Genomic DNA, 20,356 nt, shown 5'->3' with positions numbered 1-20,356 from the left:
GTTAGTTATGTAGAACCCTTGAGAACAATGTTATTTTATAACTGTGCTTTTTGTGAAAGCGTTTACACACACACATGTGCATAGACAGACACACATACACATGCTTTTTTACCTTTTTACCAATGTCTTATACTTTTAAAATAATATCTCCTCTACCATCTAGTGTATAAATGTCTGCCTTCTTGACATTTTGTACCAGTGAATAAACTCTGAATAGGTCATTTGATACATATGACACACTCATCTACAGGTTTTTTTTTAATATGGTAATCTTGTCCCCACATATAATCTCCTTGAATCCAGCATGATTCTTACACTTTGTTGAGGCGCCCAAAGCAAAAGACATGAGACCGCTTGTACACAAAACCCTCAGTGAATACGCATGAGGAGTTGGGTCACATCTTCAGCAACTTGTCCTGGCCGATGTTTTGTGCATACATCTGCCATCTTCAATCACAGCACTTAGACCATTTTGTGGTCCTTATTTGCACTCTAAATGCCTTGAAGGCAGAGACCAAGTCTTGTTCACCTCAATACCTTTGGTGCATAGCCCAGTGTTTGCTGAGTGAAAGAAAAAGCATAAATGCAGGTGGTAAAAAGGATGTTAAAAGGAGGAAGTGATGCATGTGAAATAAAATATTCAGGGTATGTTTACTGTAGGAGTGACCTACATTTGACTTCAAAGGAGATGGGACACAGGCAATGTGAGAAACTAGAGAAGGCAGATCAGAGTTATCTTATTTTAGAGTGAATATGTCTAATCTCAATCATTTTTTTCCAAGAGCAGTTTTCACTGTTGATGAGTCAATATTTCGGAGAAAAACAAAACATGTAAATCCTTTGTTCATGGCCATAGTACCATCAAGTCTGCAGCCATCCTGTCTAAAACCCAGAGAGAATGGCCAGGTGGGTTCTCATCTCCAAATTTCCATGTAGAGCAGACTGAGCTGGAGAGACGGAACTTCTTGCCCTCATGTTCTGCCTCTGACCAGTGTCTTACAAAGAGGATCATAGGAAGGAGAAAGGGCCGGAGAAACTCAAAGACCACAGGGGATAGTAGACTTGTTGCAGTGGCAGCATAAGGATAAGATCCAGTTTTGATTTGGGGCTCTTTCCTTGTATTCCTGCCCCTCATGGGCTTTCTGCTTGCCTCATGCTGCCACAAGTCAGCCACTTGAGCAGGGCTGTGTTTCCCTGCTTCTGCACCAAGTGTCTGGGCTCAAGGTTTTTTGGAGGAGTTAAAATAGGCCCCCTTTGATTAAGAGGTACAAATTATCAAATAAATAAGCAATAAGGATCTATGTAGAGGACAGGGGACATAGCTGTTATTTTGTAATAACTTTAAATCCAGTATAATCTATAAGAATATTGAACCACTATGTTGTACATCTGAAACTAATATAATATTATATATCAACTATACTTCAATAAAAAGTCCCCCTTTTGTGATAACTAACATTCCATTCTCTAATAACCCTCTCATCCTGCATGCCCTTTCACTCAAACAAAGGAGGGCCAGGATTGCTTTTTAACAGAAAACACTGTTTTTTATTTTTCCTCAGCTTGACATTCAGATTTTCAGCCATTTGGACATTTCATGACTAAGAAGAAAGCCCTTGCTATAAGCATAGGATTACACCCAGTGGAGAAAGAACTTCATTGATGGGTTGAGAACTGGATTGATTCACTTACTCATCATTCATTCACTCTAATGCTTGATGAGCACTTGATGTGCATAAGATTCTCCTAGGTACCTGGGTCAAAGAGGCCCCTGCCCTCCTGGAGTTAATTATTCAGTTGCTTCTTGAAATTTCTTCTACTTATTCTAGTTTCCCTTCAGTCCCTCACTAGGAAGAGGTGAGAATTGTGAATAGAAAGACGTCACTGACTCTTATTTGGGGTGATAAAAATACAACACTAATACTAGTGAATGGCCAGTCCATCCCTTCTCTTTTCCTGTTTTACTAATAAAACAAAACAGGAGTTCCCGTTGTGGCTCAGTGGTTAATGAATCCGACTAGGAACCATGAGGTTGTGGGTTCGATCCCTGGCCTTGCTCAGTGGGTTAAGGATCCGGCGTCGCTGTGAGCTATCGTGTAGGATGGTGGCTACAGCTCTGATTGAACCCCTGGCCTGGGAACCTCCATATGCCGTGGGAGCGGCCCAAGAAATGGCAAAAAGACAAAAAAAAAAAAAAAAAAAAGCAAAACAGACACACAAACAGCTACATTGACTCTGAAAATTTCTTACTCTTGTAGGCATCCTGGTGTCTGGGAGGGTATTATTGAGGATTTCGTTGAGGAGCGTGTCATCCAGAGGTAGAGGGAGGGGCTCAAGTGAGACAGTGGTAATGTCTGTGGAAATTTAAAAAAGTACAGGCACAAAAATGAGGTTAGCAGAGCTTAAAGTAGAACAAGGTCACATCGTCACATGCTTTTTCTGTCACTCTGGGGATTACAGATGTTAGGTGCATTCTGAACTCATTTTCTTTTAAGATTACATAAATATGTTCTCATGCTAATATTTTAAAAATTAAAACAAAAATTTTTAATGGCTATCTCTGAGGTATATGGAAGTTCCCAGGCCAGGGATTGAATCTGAGCCTCAGCTGCAACCTACACCTCAGCTGTGGCAATGCTGGATCCTTTAACACACTGCATTGGGGCAGGGATTGAACCTGCACCTCCACAGTGACCAGAGCTGTTGCATTAGGAGTCTAACTCACTGCCCCATGGCAGGAACTCCTGTTCTTATCCTCTGGATTCCACTTAAATTCCTTATCGCTCCTTCCCAGACCCAAGTTTGGTGCTCCCCTACGTGTGATAGTTAAATGGTTTTACCTGATTTTTTTTTTTTTTATGGTTGCACCTGTGGCATATGGAAGTTCCCAGGCTAGGGGTTGAATCTGAGCTGCAGCTGCAACCTACGCCACAGCCACAGCAGCACCAGATCTGAGCTGCATCTGTGACCTATGCTGTACCTGTGATCTATGCTGTACCTTGTGGCAATTCTAGATCCTTTAACCACTGAGCAAAGCCAGGGATAGAACCCACATCCTCATGAACACTATGTTGAGTTCTTAACCCACCAAGCCACAATAGGAACTCCTGGGTAATTTTTCTTTTTGAGACTGTATAAAGGACACGTAGATACATTATCTTGAATTTGTTTGTTGGAAAATATTGGTAATGGATTGCCTCCAAGTCGTAAGACAATGGATGATTGGAATTTGTCTTGATTGTTTTCTATATTTTCTAAGATTTATGCTACGAATTTTAAATTATAAGTTTAGAAAAACAAGTTAGTTTTGAGAAAGTGTATTATAAACTGTATCAACTTCAATTAAGAATTGCTTTTCAAATAACATGCTTTCATGATGATTTGAATTAAGGTTCGGAAACAGATGAAATGAGGAGATCTAAGCTTACCTGTTAAAAGCACAGGTGTTTCACCAGGCTCTCCTAACGTCTCCTTTGTGGGTATTTCACTCTTTCTACTAGCATGATAGGAAATAAAAAAGTGGTGAAAAGGATATTGATGATAATTGAGGAAATACATTTAAACTTGCCTACACTCAACAGACCTAAAAACTCAAGAAAAATTATGTTTTAAAACTGGGTTTATCTACTTTTCAACTACAGAAGTACTCTTCTTATATATTTTCATTGAAGAAAAATTTAAACAACCCCCAACATGGTTATGCTTGATTCCAGGGCATTGCATAAGCATCTTGGCCTTTTGTAGTCCTGGGGGGAGCATTTCCAAAATTGGGCATGATGGTTTTGGGGTTCCAATGCTTTAGAGTTGCATTGTGCTTCATCTGTGACCTTGACATCAAATGTAATTGATGACATGACCTATGACTGAAATATTCTTGCTAAAATCTCAGACCCTCAAACCTGCAAATTCAGCAAGTCATTAAATTTATCTAACAAGGTAACTCTTGTGGTTATGATAATGAGACAGAGAAAGATTTCTTGATAACGCAGGTATAGTAAATTCCTATCCCGGACATAATCATTGCTGGCCATGGTAACCTGCCAGGGAGTTGTGGCTAGGTTTGCAGTGCCAGAGACTGTCAGTACAGAAGATACACAAGGGCAGAGGCAAGGTCATAGTTATAGAGCTATATGCATATAATGTTGGCCTGTTCTAGCAAACTTGATTTAGAAAGAAGTAGTGGTAGTGACATCTATTTGAAGCTTACTGAAGGATTTCTTTCTTTTTTTCTTTTTCTTTTTTCTTTTTAGGGACATACCCATGGCATATGGAGGTTCCCAGGCTAGGGGTCTAATCAGAGCTACAGCTGTTGGACTACACCACAGCCCAGCAATGCAGGATCTGAGCCACGTCTGTGACCTACACCACAGCTCAAGGCAACTCTGAATCCTTAACCCACTGAGCAAGGCCAGGGATCAAACCCGCAACCTTATGGTTCCTGGTCGGATTCATTTCCACTGTGTCACGACAGGAACTCTGAAAGATTTCTTAATATAAGCTTTAAGGTCTCAAAGGATCGTGGCTGTGTTTGTACAATATAGTCATGGTTGACTGTTTGATCCAAATAGTGACCCATGATGATGGAAGACCAGAGAGAATGGCGAGGTCTTCTGTTGCTGTAGAGTCATCTAGATTGGCCATAGGCAATGTGATCATCTCCACAGTTCTACTACTCTCAATTCTGCCTAAGAGCTAATAGGACTAACATACAAAATAGACCCATATTTAGCCTGGCATGGACTCTGCCCAATTAGAATGGATGTCAGTGTCAGAATAGATGGCTATGTTGGTGCACTCAGGCTAAATGTAAACTCAGACTATATAGGGAAATTCGAAATTGGCTCTTCTTGTTTGTTTTTTTTGAGTAATAAGCAATTTTTTTTCCAAGTTAAGTTTTTAAATTTTTTAAATTGTTATTTCTTTTTTTGTTGGCATTATGTTAATTGCTTAATAAATAGCTTTTATGGAAATCATATTTAAACTCTCATTACATCAAACATTACAGAATTTATAATTTAGACAATTCCCTCCACTTCCTTTTTTTTTTTTTTAACTTTATAGATCTTTGTTTATGGTAAGATCTCCTTCTTCCTCTTATAACTTTGGTATCCTTGTTTTACCTTGCTGTAAAAAAGAAAATACCTAAAAAGAGTAGTTATTAAAGTGCTGACTATTGCATTAGATACATTAGCAGCCCCTGTTTTCAAGAACGATTCTGCCACTACCTTGGGAGATGAGCCACCGGCTTCTCCCACCAGCTTGAACGTAAAGTCACATGAAATTGGCAGATTTATGAGCTAGCGAGGTGAGAAAATTTGCTGTTTGTCTTCTTAAAAAGGTTAGAAGTAAAAGACATATTTTATTTTTCCCTTTCCTTTTCTTTCTTTCATTTTTAAAAACCAACTTGGTAACCGAAGATAATTTAAATGTTTGTCTCTTGTGCCTTTTTTCTTTCTACCAATGCTGACCAGTGCAGTCAGTAGTAGATTGAATGAGTCTTCTTCTTTCTCTTCTGGCTTGGGTAATCGCTTCTTGTAATTTTTTTTTTTTTTTTTTTTTTGGTCTTTTTGTCTTTTTCAGGGCTGCACCTGTGGCATATGGAGGTTCCCAGGCTAGGGGTCAAATCAGAGCTGTAGCCTCCGGCCTATGCCAGAGTCACAGCAAATCAGGATCCAAGCCACGTCTGCGACCTAAACCACAGCTCACGGCAATGCCGGATCCTTAACCCACTGAGAGAGGCCAGGGATCGAACCTGCAACCTCACGGAACCTAGGAACATAGTTGGATTCGTTAACCACTGAGCCACAATGGGAACTACATGTTGTAATTTTTAATGTTTCCTTATCAGATCTTTACAATCTGTGGAATTTTTTTTCTTGTGTATGATCTCTGATTTCTTTCTTTCTTCTTTCGAAAATGGAGGAGTTGGGAAGTACCTTCTGTTTAAACCAGGAGTCAAAACATCTGTGTCTTGTGAACTAAACTAACATGCCAGTAAGAAAATTTTCCTAAATTGCATTATTTCTCTGACAATAGCTTTTTAATAATTGTAAATATGTGGCTAGAGCAACATAGCCAGGTCTGCTATATATTATAAATATACTCACATTTATATTTTATATTTATATTTGCACATATACTTTGGTAGTTGGTGGAGAAATAGAAACAGTTCCCTCCCTGAAGGGTTTATACTTTCACAGGGAAACAGGGTAAAGCAAGAAAGTGTCAAATACAGATTAAGTTGGAGCTCTCTCTGTGGCACAGTGTTTAAAGGGTCTAGGGTTATTGCCGCTGTAGTGTAGGGCGGCAGCAGAAGCTCTGACTCAATCCCTGGCTTGGGAACTTCCATATGCTGTGGGCACTGCCATAAAAAAACAAAAAACAATTCCCAAACAAACAAATAAACAAAAAACAGATGTACGTGCCAAGTGGAGTGCAAAATTTGAAGCAAGGACAGGCTGCTACAGGCTTGAAAGGTCTGTTCAGATATTGTGGGGGTGGTGCACTCTCCAGGGAGCTTGGTTTGGGTGGGCAGGTGGAGAGGGCAGGTTCTCCAGGCAGAGGGAGAGGCTGTGGTCAGGGGCCAGGATGAGCAGGTTGTGGTCAGGATGATGAGGAAGTGGTACAGTGGCAGCAGTGGGATCCTGGTTCATGGAGCCAGATCTTTAAAGATGGGACTGGGGAGTGATGGGCCTTCATTATTAGTTTGGCCTCTTCCTCAGGGAAGGTGCTGATAGGAAAGAGATGTTTTACTCAGGGAGGCTAATTTGAGCAGAGTTTAATACAGGCATTACTTAGGAGGTCATAGGAAGAGTATACCCCATCACAAGGGTAAGTGCAGAGCCCACAGCGAACAATGTCAAGGTGCTAAAAGCTCTCCCCACCCAGGAGGGCTGAGAGCATGGAGCAGTTACACCAACCAAAGCTGGAGTAGGCTCTGTGCAAAGAGTGCTGTCCAACAGGAGCTGACCTAAGGCTGAAGGAGGCCCATAGCCCTGGAAGACTTTGCAGGTTGAGGGCAGCAGTAGGTGATAAATTCACTCAGCTTACTCTCCTCCTCTCTCCGTTGCCTGCTCCTCGTGGTCCACCCTTCCCAGAAGTAAGAGACCAAGGGTGCTCATGAGACAGTCCTTCCTGTTCATTCCTTTGCACACAGAGCAGGTGGAGAAGCAGGTGGGTATGGATGTTCATTAGGGCAAGATGACATTTCGAAAAGCCTTTGAGAAAAGCTCAATGTCTAAAAAAGAATATCTCAGATTTACTAATCCAGCAGCAGTTATGCAAGTTAAGGAAGGAACGAGGTTGGAGTCAGGGAAATCTGTTAGGGAGACCAGATTTTATGTTTTTCACAGTGTACATTAATAAGGTCCTGCACCACGTTGTGGCAAAGGGAACAGAAATAAGGGAACAAATGTGGAAAGCATTAAAAAGAATTGTCAGTGATTCATACAGCCCAATTTGGGTGTCTCTCTGCAGTATTATTATCTTCAGATTTAGATTTCGAAATGTTTTAAGATGTATGTAATTTGTGAGTTTAGAGTTTGGCAACAGCATCTCTCTTCTTTAATCATTTTATCGAATATACTTTTACTTTGCTTTTTTTTGCAATTCGATTTTCTGATTTGATATTCAGTTCTTGTTGAAGACATAGCTCAGTGCTTCAGTAATTTAGTTTGAGGAATACTAACACTTTATAGAATACCAAATGAGAGTTCAAAATGCAGGTTGTTATCTGATTGCATTAAATATGTTCCTGATGTAACTAATATTTTTTCTTGAATTCTAAAACTTAAACTGTTTTAATTGCTCTATAAAATAAGTTAAAAAAACACAATTGGATAATTATCACATAGTAATACATTCATTTTGGCTGCAAATATAGTGCAAACATCTATTTCAGTCTATAAGGGCTACCCATATCCATTCATCTTCAGCAAATATGTGCATAAATTGTTAGTATAACCTACACAGATCTCAGTGGCTGAAATAATAGCTCAGTCACATGATCTTTTCAAAGTCAAGAGCAAGTCGCACTCTATTTTAGGTACTCACCTCTCAGTGAAGTTTCTCTGTTTTATTCTCTGCAGAAAGATAAAAAGTAATTTTACCAAGAGATTATGCCAGCTGAAGAGCTAAAGTCTATTTTCATTCCCTTTTCCCTTTCCCTTCACTTCAACCTGCCTGTACAATGCTATGTTGCAGAAATAAAATTCCTATTGGCCTTATCAGATCTCTCCAAGCATTTCCTCAATCAGCCCTTATGCTTTGGAACCTAATTCAAAAGGGGTAGGGGCTGAAGGCCTGGGAGCTCTTTGGACAGGGTTCCAAACATGCCATTAAAAAAAAAAATTATTGTATGTTTATGGCTGCACCCACGGTATATGGAAGTTCCCACAGGTCAGGGATTGGATCCAATTTTCAGCTGCAACTTGGGACACATCTATGGCAATGGCAGATCCTTTAACCCACTGTGCTATCTGGGAATCAAAGCTGAACCTCTGCAGCGATCTGAGCTGCTGCCTTTGGATTCTTAACCCATTGCGCCACAGCGGGGACACCAACATGCTGTGCTCAAACTCACTTGCTGAAGAAGATCCAGGTGTTCCTGGGAGTTGCTGAAATTTTTCCCAATGTCAAAGAGGCAGAAGGTTTCCTGCTGGCAGAAGCTCACCCAGTCCTGGTATTCCCCTGCATCAGGGATGCGATCCAGAAAGATCCGATATGCTTCCCACACAGCTTCTTGGCACACTGCAAGGCAGCGCAGTGAGGGGCGGAAGATGGCCACAGCCTAGAAAATGCCCTTCTCCCAACCCAAGCACAATCTTCAGCATGGACAGCACTTTCATGGCTTATGCTGATATGTCTTACAGCCCATAGAGATCAAGTTGTTTAATAAGTATTTATTGAGCACCTTATATGTGCAATGGAGAAAAATTTAAGAAAGGAGATAGGTGTGTGTGTGTGTGTGTGTGTGTGTGTGTGTGTGTGTGCATGTGTGTATGTATAACAGTGTGGTTGAGGATGGCCTCATTATAAAGGTGACTTTTGAACAGCTTGGGATTGAGAAAAGGCCCCAAGGCTGGAAAACACTAGGAGTATTGAAGTAACAGCAAGCAGGCCACTGTGGCCAGCACCAGGGCAGAAGTAATAGGAGATGAAGACAAAGAGGTGCTGAGGGCCACCCAGATGGTGTAGGGCTTAGAGACCAGTCATCTTTAAACTGGGGCTTAGCTACCTCGTTGTACTTTGCAAACTTTCCAAAGGATAAACAGGCACACTGAGCATTTACAGAGAATTAATCACTAGGTCACAAAGTTCCTATCATGCTTTCCTAAAATTGATTTGCCTAAAGACATGTCTTTCCTTTCTCATTTTCTCTCTGGTTGTCATCCTTCCTCCATTCATCCAACCTCAGTCTTACTGTGGCACAGTGCCCCTAGCTTGCCACACAAAGAGTATTTGAAATAATTGTGTTTGAGGTGAAGAAAGGGAGTGAGCTTAGTGAAGGGATAGCACACAGTTTTTGCAAGTAGGGCAGTTTCTGATTCGTGGCATGCAACACTTTAGAAGTAGTCCTAATAGAGTCGACAGCTGATAGATCATTAAAAATAATGATGGCAGATCACGATGTGATTGTTAGCATAAAATGCCAGAGGAGCTGAAAGAGTAAGAATACCACCATAACAAAACTCCATCTTTTTCCATCTACTTATTCATGTGACATGTTTGCTCTGCATTTAAGTGAAACTAAGGAAAAGAACAGGGATAAAATTGATGTTAAATCCTGGCTAAAGTTTAGCAAAACATAAAATAAATAACAAAACATGGTGTACGAACTAATACAGGACAGACACCAAAGCAACCCTATCTATCCACAGGCAGAAGCTAGTGGAGCTTAAGCTACAGGACCTTTACTTAAACTGGCCCCTTCCAAAGCCTTGTTCCTAATTTTGTATTTATTAAACATTAGCTAACCCAAACTGATATCTGATCTTATAGCCACCTGTCTATAAAATATTCAAAAGTTTTGGAGTTCCTGCCATGGCACAGTGGGTTAAGAATCTGACTGCCGTGGTTCAGGTCACTGCAGATGTGTGGGTTCAATCCCTGGCCCATCTCAGAGGGTAAAGGATCCAGCGTTGCTGCGGCTATGGAGTAGGTTGCAGATGCTGGCTTGGGAACTTCCATATGTAGAGGGTACATCCATTAAAAAAACTTAAAAACTTTTGTTAAATTTATTTCTACTTTAATCAATTATATATTAAGAATAATTATAAATGCAACTGAGTCTGGAAGAAATACAGACTTCTAGTAATAGGACATAAGTCAAAAAAAGTAATTTCAATTGCGTATGTATTTTTGTTATTGAGAAGTATTTTAGAGCACCCATAGCAGACTTTCAAGTATGACATCAATTACCTTGATAAGACTGCATTGAGAAGTGGGATGGAAATGCGGGTGTGCAGAGAAAAAGGGACCATGTGACATTCTTTGCTGTTAGGAAGAACTGCATTCAGGCATTTGTAAAGAGCATTTGATGGTAAGTGTTGAGTGCTTATGGTAGATTCCACTGTATACATGAGATTGTGCTAATTTCTGTTTTATTTTCAGTATCAATATTTACAACTCAACAAAAGTTTGTATCTTATCCAATTATTTAAGTTTATGATGAAAAACTTGACATGTCAACTGAAAAGCACATAAGGTGGTACATAATTTAAAAATCATTGTGATTATTTTTTGTTTTGTTTTTGTTTTTTTGGGGCCTCACCCTCAGCATATGGAGGTTCCCGGCTAGGGGTTGAATAGGAGCTACAGCTGCTGGCCTACACCACAGCCACAGGAATGTGGGATCCAAACTGCATCTGTGGCATGCACCACAGCTCAAGGCAATGCCGGATCCTGAACCCACTGATTGAGGGCAGGGATCAAATTTCTTATGGATACTAGCAGGGTTCCTTACTGCTGAGCCACAGTGGGAACACCTAAAAATTATTTTAAGGGATTAAGTTAGAGAAAAAGTTAGATGACATTGGTTGTAAGCAATTGTAACATGTTGACTTTTACGTAGAGCACTGAGGAGTAAGTGGGTGGTTCTTTGGAGCCAAAGCTGACACCATCTGACTTTCTTAAGTAACTCTTTGACTGCCTTGCACAGAAAGGAAAGTTGTGGGGAGGAACATGGTGCAAGAGGTCCAGTTTGGAGGCCCTTACTCCTATGCTTTACCCTTCGTCACTCTCCACTTGGCCCAGGTCTGAATTTCTCTTCTCTTTCAATTTTAGGAGGCAAAGAGAATTGCAGAGCCACAGAAGCTCAGGTCATTTACCGGCAGCAACCTGAAGAGAACCCACAAAGCCAGAGGTTTGTGCGGTGCCCACTCTCTCAATTGTGCCATCGAGTTTTCCTTGTTGGGGATGTGTGTCCCCTGTGGTTCTTCCTATATTATCAAACAGCCTAGGGAGAGACATTCAGCAGAAAGGTTGAGGTGCTGCGGTCAGATTTCAAGCAACTGTGGGAAGACTGGGGAGAGAAGGTGTTGGATTTCTCCAAAACCATTGTGCCAAACCTTGCCAGGAGATCAGGAGACGAGTAGTGCAGAAGAGTAAAAAATCACGAGGTTAGAAAAACCCAGATTTACAGAGGTTTTCAGACTTCCCAGCCCTGAGCTCTTTTGATGCCTCAACTTTCAAAGTTTTTATTTGATGCTCTGTCAGGAAGGATGGGAGTCATGGGTTGGTGCACCTGTTCTCCTTATTACAGAAGGATTCTGTACCTTCTGCTTTGTTCTGAACTTCCAGGAGGCCAAAAAAAAAAAAAAAAAAAAAAAATGACATCAGAGAAGTCACCACAAAACCCTGACCCTCAAAAATAGGCTAAAGAACAGATTCTGGTCCTTGTTTCATCCTAACATTTTAACTATAAACTACAGGGAAATAATTCTTCAAGCAGCTTCAGACCTTTGTGCTTCAGGGAGAAGTTCTCTCAGAACACTTGTGAAAATAGGTTTTAATGGGGACAAGAGCATTCAGTGTCCCTGAGGTGAAAGAAAGGGCAACTGGCAAAGGAGCCGGATGACCTAGATGCCTTATTAAAATGCAGATTATGAGGCAGGTCTGAGGTGGGGCCTGAGTATCTGCATTTCTAATAAGTTTCCAGATGAAGCGATGTTGCTGGTCTGTGGACAGGGCTTTGAATAGCAAGAACTAGGACTTCCTTCATTCCTTAACTTTCTTTAGGTCACGTGTTAATGTGAAAGGAAGATTTAGCTTTTAATGCTGGGGTTGGGAGAAAGAGAGAGAGGGGAGAGAGGGAGGCAGGAGTGGAGAGAGAGAGACACGGGGAGAGGTGAATTCTCAAAAGACCCATGAAGGACTCTGAAGGGAGGCAGTCACAAAGGGGGGAGTTTGGGTGGGGCACATGGTTCTGCTGGGGAAACTTACTAAAACCAAACACCTTTACCCTTGCATCTCTTATCTTTTTAAAAATTTTTTTTAGGGCTGCATCTGTGACAGAGGCAAGTTCCCAGTTCAGGGCTGGAATCTGAGCTGTAGCTGCTGGCCTACTCCATAGCTACAGCTACACGGGATCCAAGCTGTGCCTGCGACCTACACCACAGCTCATGGCAATGCCAGATCCTTAACCCACTGAGCGAGGCCAGGGATTGAATCTGTATCTTTATGGATGCTAGCCACGATGGAAACTGTGTCTGTGCTTTCTGATGAACCTGTTTATAATTCTACCATGAAGCTCAGAACGTTTGCATTGTGTTGCTTTCAGCTTTGAGAAGAGAAATAGCTCAATATTCCTTTGGATTTGAGGAATGTGGGAACTGTTCCCCCTGAATTTGAAAGATGTCAAGAGATAACTTTGTAAAACCAGCTCTGAGAACAATCAGTAGGTTACTCTGTCAATAGCTGGGCGTTATTTCTAGTTTCTTGGTGAACCAATTTGTTAGACTTAAGAAACCCATGCTGGTGAATAGTAAAATTTCATATCACCCAGAGGCAGCCATAAAGATAATGGGCTGTCACTGCTGTGGGGAGAAAAAACAGTTTCATCCAAGAAAGAAAGAGGCAGACCTAATCAATAATAAAGAGCCAAGAAGAAAATTCAGAGCTAAAATTTTGGTTGCAGCAATAAACAGTCTATTCTACAAATACCTGCAATGAAATGAATGTCTTTGTGAATGTCATAAAGAATTGGAAGTTACATGAAAATAGTTAACAATAGCTGTGTTCCTATACAATGTGATTCATATATTGCTGTATATTTACACTTCTACCCATTAACAAATAACATGAAATTTACCAGTGTCACTGTCTGATCAACATGTAGGTACATCCAAAGTGAACACTTTACATGTGGCACTGTCTTTTCTTTGCATCCCCGATGACCTCTTTGCCTCCTGCATCCATCGACAGCATTTACCGAGAAATTGCTATGCAGGGGTGGTGTTCCAGGACCTCAGAATATTAATGCACTTGATTTTCTATAATTAGAGTCCTCCTTCTAACTCTGATCCAGTACTTGTTATTTCTCTATGGGTGTGGCTTCTTTCAGAAAGCTAGTATCTCTTTACTTCCACATAAAATGAGACCTACGAGGAACACAGGGCATGATATTTTTGATAACATTAGTTAATGATGCTTCCCAAACCCCAAAAGAATGCCCTGGATTAATGCAACCTTTGCACATCTTATAGATTTAAGTACCTAAGACCTTGGTTGGATGTCAGTGTTGTGAAATGGTTTTCAGCTGTCAAATGTGCAACATATCACAGGCTGGAATTGAACCAGCTTGCTCTAGTCAGTAGGCTTGACATAGAGCAAGGTGACTGTGTTTTTTAGAATGGAAGCAAATATCTATTGTCATCAAGATAGAAATCATTAAACCTACTCAAATTTTACATGGAAGGTGAATTGAGTTTAGGATTAAGCCAGACAGGCTACTTTTCATTAATTGGAACTACCTGGGGAATTTAATAGCAGCCACCAAAGATTTTTTTTCTTTCTTCTAAAGAAGAAGCCATGGGATTTTTTTTTCCCCCAATTCATGATAAGTGAATGACAGGGACAGCCACTGATGGCTGTGGTGTGATTGAACTCCATCATAATTTCCAAGAATGCTATAAGAGTCCTGCAATGCGGTTTTGGGGTAAAAACTGCATTCTAATTCTGCTGGAAACCACAGTAATAGTGTTATATTTATAAATTGTGTGAATGCCCTGCGTTATATCTTGGTGACCATTGCTAATTTGTGCCTCCTCTGCCCTCGGATGTGCCTCTTGGTTTATTCTCCCAGCTTCTGTGTCAATGTTGCTGCATGAACAATGAACAACTGAAACTTATCAAGAAAAGAAGGAGGATCCAGATTGTAATTTGGTTTTGAAAAGTGAAATCTCAAGTCATAAATCAACTTGCAAAGGTTCCTGACATTGCAATCATCCTGTGCTTCTTGCTTCATAAGAATAATGTTAGAATTCAATATTGGACTCTGGGAAAAATAAAACAATGAGGTAAAACCCAGAGACCAAAGCTTACTGGTGATTTGTTAAATGCCCTAATGGTTCTGTGTCGCATACGACATGATTTTTAAAACATAAGAGGACAGATTTACCATACTTTCGAATGTTTGTTATTCATAACTCTTAGATCAGTTGGCTGATTTTTGCAACTCTCATAACTCAATGAGAGACTCTGGAAGTTTGGTGCTGCAGACAACCTTGGGATGGTGGAAACGGAAGGGATGAAAAGAGGGAGGGGCTGGACAGCCTGCACTTTTTCCTTACCTCTCAATCTATAATAAGCTTGAAGACTGGCTAAAATCTGTTTCATGGATTCCTGTGGACAGACTTTAACCCCAGTTGGGAAAAAGACTGATCTTTTTGTTCGATGCTTTGCCAAATTGAATACTCGTCTCATGGTTGACACTTTGTACATTTTTGCAGTACTTTCGGTTGTTTCACTTCTTGGGGCATTGTCTATGTCTTTAGTCTCAGAGCCGTATATTTTAATGGAGACATCTGTAAAAGAAAGATTGATTTCCTGGTAATATTGCTCAGCCATCAAAAAGAATGAAATCATGCCATGGATGGACCTAGAGATTATCATACTAAATGAAGTAAGCCAGACAAAGACAAATATCGTATGATATCACTTGTGTCTGGAATCTAAAAAATGATACAAGTGAATTTATTTAAAAACTAGAAACAGACTTATGGAGACCAAAAGGGGGAACTGGGGGAGGGGAGGGATAAATTGGGAATTTGGGGTTAAATGATACACACTATTATATATAAAATAGATTAAACAACAAGTACCTACTGTATAGCACAGGGAAGTGTATTTAATATCTTATTATAACTTAGAAAAGAATTTGAAAAAGTATATATATTCTCTCTTTCTCTATGTACATATATATATATATATAGAATATATATAACTGAATCATTTCGCTGTATACCTGAAACATTGTAAATCAACCATACTTCAATTAAAAAGAGATTGATTTCCTAGTGAATATATACATTTGTGTGCTATAGATGAAACATATGGTAAGTGGATGGAAAAACCTGAAAATTAGGATCTCCTGGTTTACAAAAGTTCTACTTTGGTGCAGCTGCCAGATACGTCATTCCAGTGACAAGGCATTTTCATAAATCAGGGAATAGCAGAACGAGCTGATCAAGGGGATTTTTTTTTTTTAAAGCAAAGTCTCAAATCACCTTGCCTTTAGGAACTGCCAAATATTGAAACCATTTCCCACACATCTCTCTAAAAATTACTCTCCACTTAGCACTCAAGCCTCCTGAGAGATGCCTCTTTTGATAGACATTATAATTCAAGAGGGAAATGAGAGAGCATTGTGGTACCCAGAGGTGTACTCTTGATGAGGAAGTGAAGTGCGTCTAAAAACCTGGGGGAAAAATGCAACAAAACAACCTGCCTGCCTATTAGAGGCAGCCCTAGGATTTCTGTGCGAGCAGGGCTCTGGGGGTAGCAATCTGGTTGAAAGCGATTTGGGGCAAGGTATGCCTTAGAGTTTCATTTGTAAAGCAAGCTGGATATTTTATGTGGGGTGGTGAGAGGAGGGATGAAGAGGGTGCCAAAGAGTGGGAGATGGCGGAGGATTTATCTCCCTGAGCCATTCATCCTGCTGGCACTGCGGTGTCTGTTAGGTTTAGGTCTGGATTTTGTTTTTAACTTTGTAGACCTCTCATAAAAATAGCATATTCACTGAATACTTTTTTTTTTTTTTAATGGCTGCACCCAAGGTATATGGAAGTTCCTAGCCCAGGGATCGAATTTGAGCTGCAGCTGTTACCTATGCCACAGCTGCAGTAATGCCAGAATCTTAACCCACTGTGCCACAGTGGGAACTCCACTGAGCACTTTTTTAATTTTGATTTTTCCACCTGTATTATCTCGTATCCCTTTCTCTATATAGACTCACAGACAAAGAGAACAGACTCGTAGTTGCCAAGGGCGGGGGGAGAGAGTGGGATGGACCAGGAGTTTGGGGCTAGTAGATGCAAACTATTACATAAATGGATAAGCAATGAGGTCCTACTGTACAGCAGAGGGAACTATATCCAATCTCTTGGGATAGACCATGATGGGAGATAATATAAGAAAGGGAATGTATATATATATGTATGACTGGGTCACTTTGCAGTACAGCAGAAACTGGCACCACGTTGTAAATCGACTATAATTTTAAAAAAAGCTCTACTGTATAGATGGAACAGAAATTATTTTTCTCAATTTACCACCCAGGATGCCACTGAAGCTTAGCGATGTCAGAGCATGCTAAGTGTGGTCAGATCTTCATCCCTCTATCCCATTACATCACTTTCCTTTTAGCCATTTTACCATTTAAGAAAGGAACTACTGATAAACAGTTGGGACCATGCATTATAGCCCCTTGAGACCACAAGCACATGGTTTAGAGAGATTTCCCTTCCTATTTTCCTAAAGAAGTCTCTCCAACCCCTATCTTCTGAAATGTGGTAGAGACATTTCTGGGGTCAAGCAGAAATTCAAGCAGGTAGCCCTGGAGCAACTCAAACTTTGAGGCAAAGCATAAAAACCCCTCCTTCATTGGCGGGGGAGGAGGTAGGGGAACAGAGTCTGGGTGGGAACACAGGTCCTCTGTCATTTCAAGGAGGCTCAGAATATTCTGCTGGTCTTGGGCAGTGACACACTCTTAGGAATTTCCAGAAAGGAAGGTGCTGAGAGATGAATTTGCTCACCCAGGCACACCCCAGCACAGTCTATCATAACATCTGATTGGAACACAAGCACCAGCCACTCCTGAAGTTCTCTGGGTGATTCTAATATGCACACCATATTGGGAACCAGTGTTGTATGGATCTGTAAAGAAACCTTCAGCTGAAGAGTCAAGATAACCCACCTCATACTGGCTTCAAGAATCAGGAAGTGAATATTGTGCAGAAAGGAAAGCCGAAGGTAAGAAATGCCTGATGAGATGGAGCGCTGGCTCTGCCTTTCCGCTGCTCTCTCATTCTCTTTGCTCAGTCTCCTCATGCAGTGACTTGGTCCTTAAGCTGGCTTCCACTAAATTAAACACCCTTGTTCTTGTGCGTGTTTAAAAATGGCTTTTCCCTACAGTATGGCTGACCCATGCCGCGTGCTTGGACCAATACCCGTTGCCAAGGGAAACGCCAGCTACTGGCTTGAGCTGAGTGGTCTCCGGGTGGGGACTGGGATTATCCTGAGCGGCTCTTTCTAATGGAGGAGGGGTCAGTTGACACTGAGGCAGGTGGGCTGCGTGGCAAAGTGGAAGGCACCCATTTGCATGGAGGCAAAAATACCTGACGGGTGTAGAAGCTGAATGTATAGCCATTAGTGGCCACAGCAGTTGGTAAAATGGGACTTTTAGTTTAGGCATGGTAATTTTTAGTAACTCTTTCAAACACTTAAGAGATTTCAGACTGGTAAAATTAAAGTTTTGTAATCGTATTTCAATTGTGACTAAGAATGGTTCTGTGCACCATTGGATAAATCTGGGCCAATCTGACATGGTGGGCTCAGATTCTCCTTAGGGAGCCTGTGCTCCCCACCCCCCACCTGTCAGCAGACCTCCATACTCACAGCTCCTGCCTACACTGTGGGGGCCCTGCTATTAGGCTGGCCCTGCTCCCCACTCTGCCACCTCCACAGTTGTTCAGCCTATGGGGTTGGTCCAATTCTTACTATTTTATTATGCTCTGGTAGAACATAACAGAACAACTGCTTTGGGAATAGCATTTCCTTCACCTTGGCTCAGGAGGCGATGGCCCCATTCTGGAATTTTCCCCAGTTGGATCCCTTCAGCTTTTAACACTTTGCTTACATCCAGGATCACTCACATGGATCCTGCTAGATTCATTGGCTTTGGACTCCTTCTTACCCAAAGGGGGGAGGTGGGTGAGAGGTCACAGATTTCCCTGTTTCTCAGCATCCCCATGAGATCCGACCTGTGGCCTCACCCCTTCCAGGGTCAATCTTTTACTAATCTCCATGTGTCCACAAGTACATACAGCTAGTGGCCATCAATGAGGATAAACTAGGGGGATGTGAGACTCAGTTTGCTTGGGATATTCTGGCTTATTGCTGCTCTCTTTTCATCCTCAAGTGAGTTCTTGTTTGGAATATAAATTACATAGTCACCCAGTTTTTAAGATCTCTTTGCAGGAGGAGATCTAAGCCAAATATTCTGCAAATGGCTGCCTCTCTCCTCTAGGAAACACCTTGTTCCATTTTTGAATTTCTCCACTTAGTTTATTCTTTCCTTTGAGTTGAAAATTGTTTTTCAGTATCTTCCATACATCGGTCTTTTATCTGCCCTCTGGTACAGCAAAGACCGAGCTACAGATACTTGCACAAACAGAGCCTTGCATTTTTTTCTGCATTAGGCAGTTCTCTACTTTAGGTTAAACATCCTCTACCTTTCCCTGGTTTCTTATATCACATGAGTATCAGACCCCTTAGCTGTGTTCCCATTAATCACATAAGGCTAATGACAGGGAAACTCTTGTGGTAACACTGTCACTTGAGCAGAGACCAGAATCTTTTTCTTCTGTACCTGCTCCCAACCCCGCCTCCCCACCCCCACCTCTGGCATCTCTTGAAGAGATGTGAGCAACATCTCTGAAAAGAGGGACTTAGGGTTACCACATGAACTATGTCTGTGTCTTTCCCAAGGATTTCCACAAAATAAGCAAAAAAATTTTTTTTACAGAATTGAAGCATGGGATGTCAATGAGGTAAAAAGAGTTGATATTTATTGGAACTAATGAAAGCACTCTTTGGGTAAACAATTAGATCACATTATATGCTGTCCTCTGGTGCTGCTTAAACTGTAATGTTGATATTGAACTGAACTCTGATTCTCTGGATGTGTTTACATGAGTTGATATTTTTAGTTTATATAAGTATTTTGAAAGAGTATAGGTAAAAGTTTAATGAGAATGAATTGATAGTTAAAAGACCTGCCATAAAAAGGGAGCAAATTTAGTAGATGATTGGAGAAATTTTTGAGGCAGAAAATATTTCTCTAAGGTAATGACAAAACCTAAGTATAACTTGTATGATGGTAAATTGGTTGATATGAACAACCACCTCTGGGTGAAGTTCAAAGTTACAAAGGGAAGGCAAATTGATTTCAGAAAAAACAAAACACCCCTACATTTTCCAGAGTCCAAGACTGAAACTCTTGAAATAATTTGGTTAAATATATTATTAATTTGGATAATGTTAAATGCAATTGAGTTATATTGTAGATTAATCTTTAGGAAAAACAATCCTTAAGCCCATAGTTTTTGCAAATAGTCATATCAGTAAATGAGGAAAAGACAAACGTGGAAATTAATATATTTGACTATTTAGAGCTTCTAAATACAGAAGAGGAACAGCTAATATTCATGGTGCCTAACTTTATAAGTTAAATGTATTCATTATTTGTGAAAGAAAAACGTGGTAGCAATGCAAGTCATATGTTACAGAACTATTCAAAAAGTTTTAACAGTACCACTGGTACGCAGGATACTGGCTCTGCGACTGACCAGTTGTGTAAGTTGGATGTACTTGACCTCTCTGTGTTTGAAGTTCCTTACCTGTAAAATGGGGACTTCGCACCTCTCTTAACAGAGATCTGTGATATTAAATGAGCTGCAGTATTGGGCATGGTGTAAGCGCGCAATAAGGGCTTTCATCTGATACCTGTGCAGATCATTTCCTGGTATGACTCTGCTTTTCTAATATGCTCTTTCGGGGTACTGCTTTCAAGTCTATGGACTGGACTGCACATGACCCAAAGTCCACCTGCGATTCTGTGCTGCAGGTGCGTCTCCCC

General features: G+C 40.8%; 1 protein-coding gene across 1 annotated transcript in view; it reads right to left on the bottom strand.

Annotated features, from left to right (window-relative positions):
* Positions 1–20,356, bottom strand: part of IMPG1 (interphotoreceptor matrix proteoglycan 1) — a 150,518-nt gene that overhangs the window by 113,384 nt on the left and 16,778 nt on the right. The window contains exons 2-6 of the mRNA XM_021092283.1: positions 14,790–15,023; positions 8,582–8,748; positions 8,053–8,081; positions 3,429–3,496; positions 2,251–2,354 (exon numbers count right to left, since the gene is read on the bottom strand). Of these exons, the coding sequence (XP_020947942.1) occupies positions 2,251–2,354; positions 3,429–3,496; positions 8,053–8,081; positions 8,582–8,748; positions 14,790–15,023 (602 nt within the window). The remainder of the gene's footprint in view (positions 1–2,250; positions 2,355–3,428; positions 3,497–8,052; positions 8,082–8,581; positions 8,749–14,789; positions 15,024–20,356) is intronic.

The sequence above is a fragment of the Sus scrofa genome, chromosome 1 (genome assembly GCF_000003025.6).
Source record: "Sus scrofa isolate TJ Tabasco breed Duroc chromosome 1, Sscrofa11.1, whole genome shotgun sequence".
Lineage (NCBI taxonomy): Eukaryota > Metazoa > Chordata > Mammalia > Artiodactyla > Suidae > Sus > Sus scrofa.
Note: the sequence above shows the minus strand (reverse complement) of the source record. Positions and strands in the feature narration are given on the sequence as shown.